Raw genomic sequence first — 936 nt, forward strand, 5'->3', positions numbered from 1 at the left:
GGGAGGGAGGGAGGGAGGGAGGGAGGGAGGGAGGGAGGAAAGGCATGGGGGTCGGGGGAAGCAAAGCAAATGGGAGTTGTTGAGATAGCTCAACCAGTAAAGGTGTTTGCCGACTTGAAGACCTGAGTCCATGTGGAAAGAGAGAACAGACTTCCTCGGGTTGTTCTCACCTCCACATGTGCTCCCCGGCACTCACTTGATTGTGTAAATACATGTGCACACAGTAACTATGTAAAGTTAATGAAAGCGAAGCAAGTGGAAAGATCTTGTGGGGGGAAGTGTGTACTAGCGAGTGACTAAATGAAGCACCTCCGTGGGTACCCGAAAGCACACGGGTCCTTTTCCAGACTATCAGGACTTAGAATAGTTGCTAACGTTCCTTCCTGTCTGTTGCAAGGCTCTAACTTGGTCTGCTTCTCTTCAAAGGTTTGCTTGGAAGAGAAAAACCCTAAGCTTTCCAATCTGGCTCACGTCATGACCCTTTACAAAACACACAGCTACACAAGGGACTGCGCCACATGGGTCAGCGTGGTCTGCCGCTACCTTCATGAAGCCTATGCTGACATCACCTTGAACATGGTCACCTACCTGGCAGAGGTAATCGCTGACACTAAGCATAACATTGATTTAGCATCCATGGTCCACATGTTTATACAGCTTTGACAGTGAGTGTCTACCATGTGTTGGTAGACCAGGGTCTACAAATGCTAATGGATTCATTTTAAATCCTCACAACAAACCAGTGAGTGGGGTATTCTGTGAAGGAGCTGAGGCCGAGATCAGTTAACTTATGAGCTGTAAGTTTAAGGTAACTGACCCTAGATCCAGCAGCCTCCCTCCAAAGCTCACCCCACCCCTACTTACTATACTCTACACTCCTACACTCGTCCCCATCAGATTAAACTTAATCCTAGCTCAGCATGGCAGTGCACACCT

At 48.4% G+C, this 936-nt stretch overlaps 1 protein-coding gene across 1 annotated transcript in view; it reads left to right on the forward strand.

The window, feature by feature from the left end:
- LOC114635645 (protein furry homolog) overlaps nt 1–597 on the forward strand; it is a gene marked incomplete at both ends in the record, with an annotated part of 3,131 nt that extends 2,534 nt beyond the window's left edge. Inside the window, one exon of the mRNA XM_028784144.1 lies at nt 427–597. Coding sequence (XP_028639977.1) covers nt 427–597 — 171 coding nt within the window. The remainder of the gene's footprint in view (nt 1–426) is intronic.
- Between the last annotated feature and the right edge of the window lie 339 nt (nt 598–936).

The sequence above is a fragment of the Grammomys surdaster genome, unplaced genomic scaffold (genome assembly GCF_004785775.1).
Source record: "Grammomys surdaster isolate TR1022 unplaced genomic scaffold, NIH_TR_1.0 114805, whole genome shotgun sequence".
Taxonomy (NCBI): domain Eukaryota; kingdom Metazoa; phylum Chordata; class Mammalia; order Rodentia; family Muridae; genus Grammomys; species Grammomys surdaster.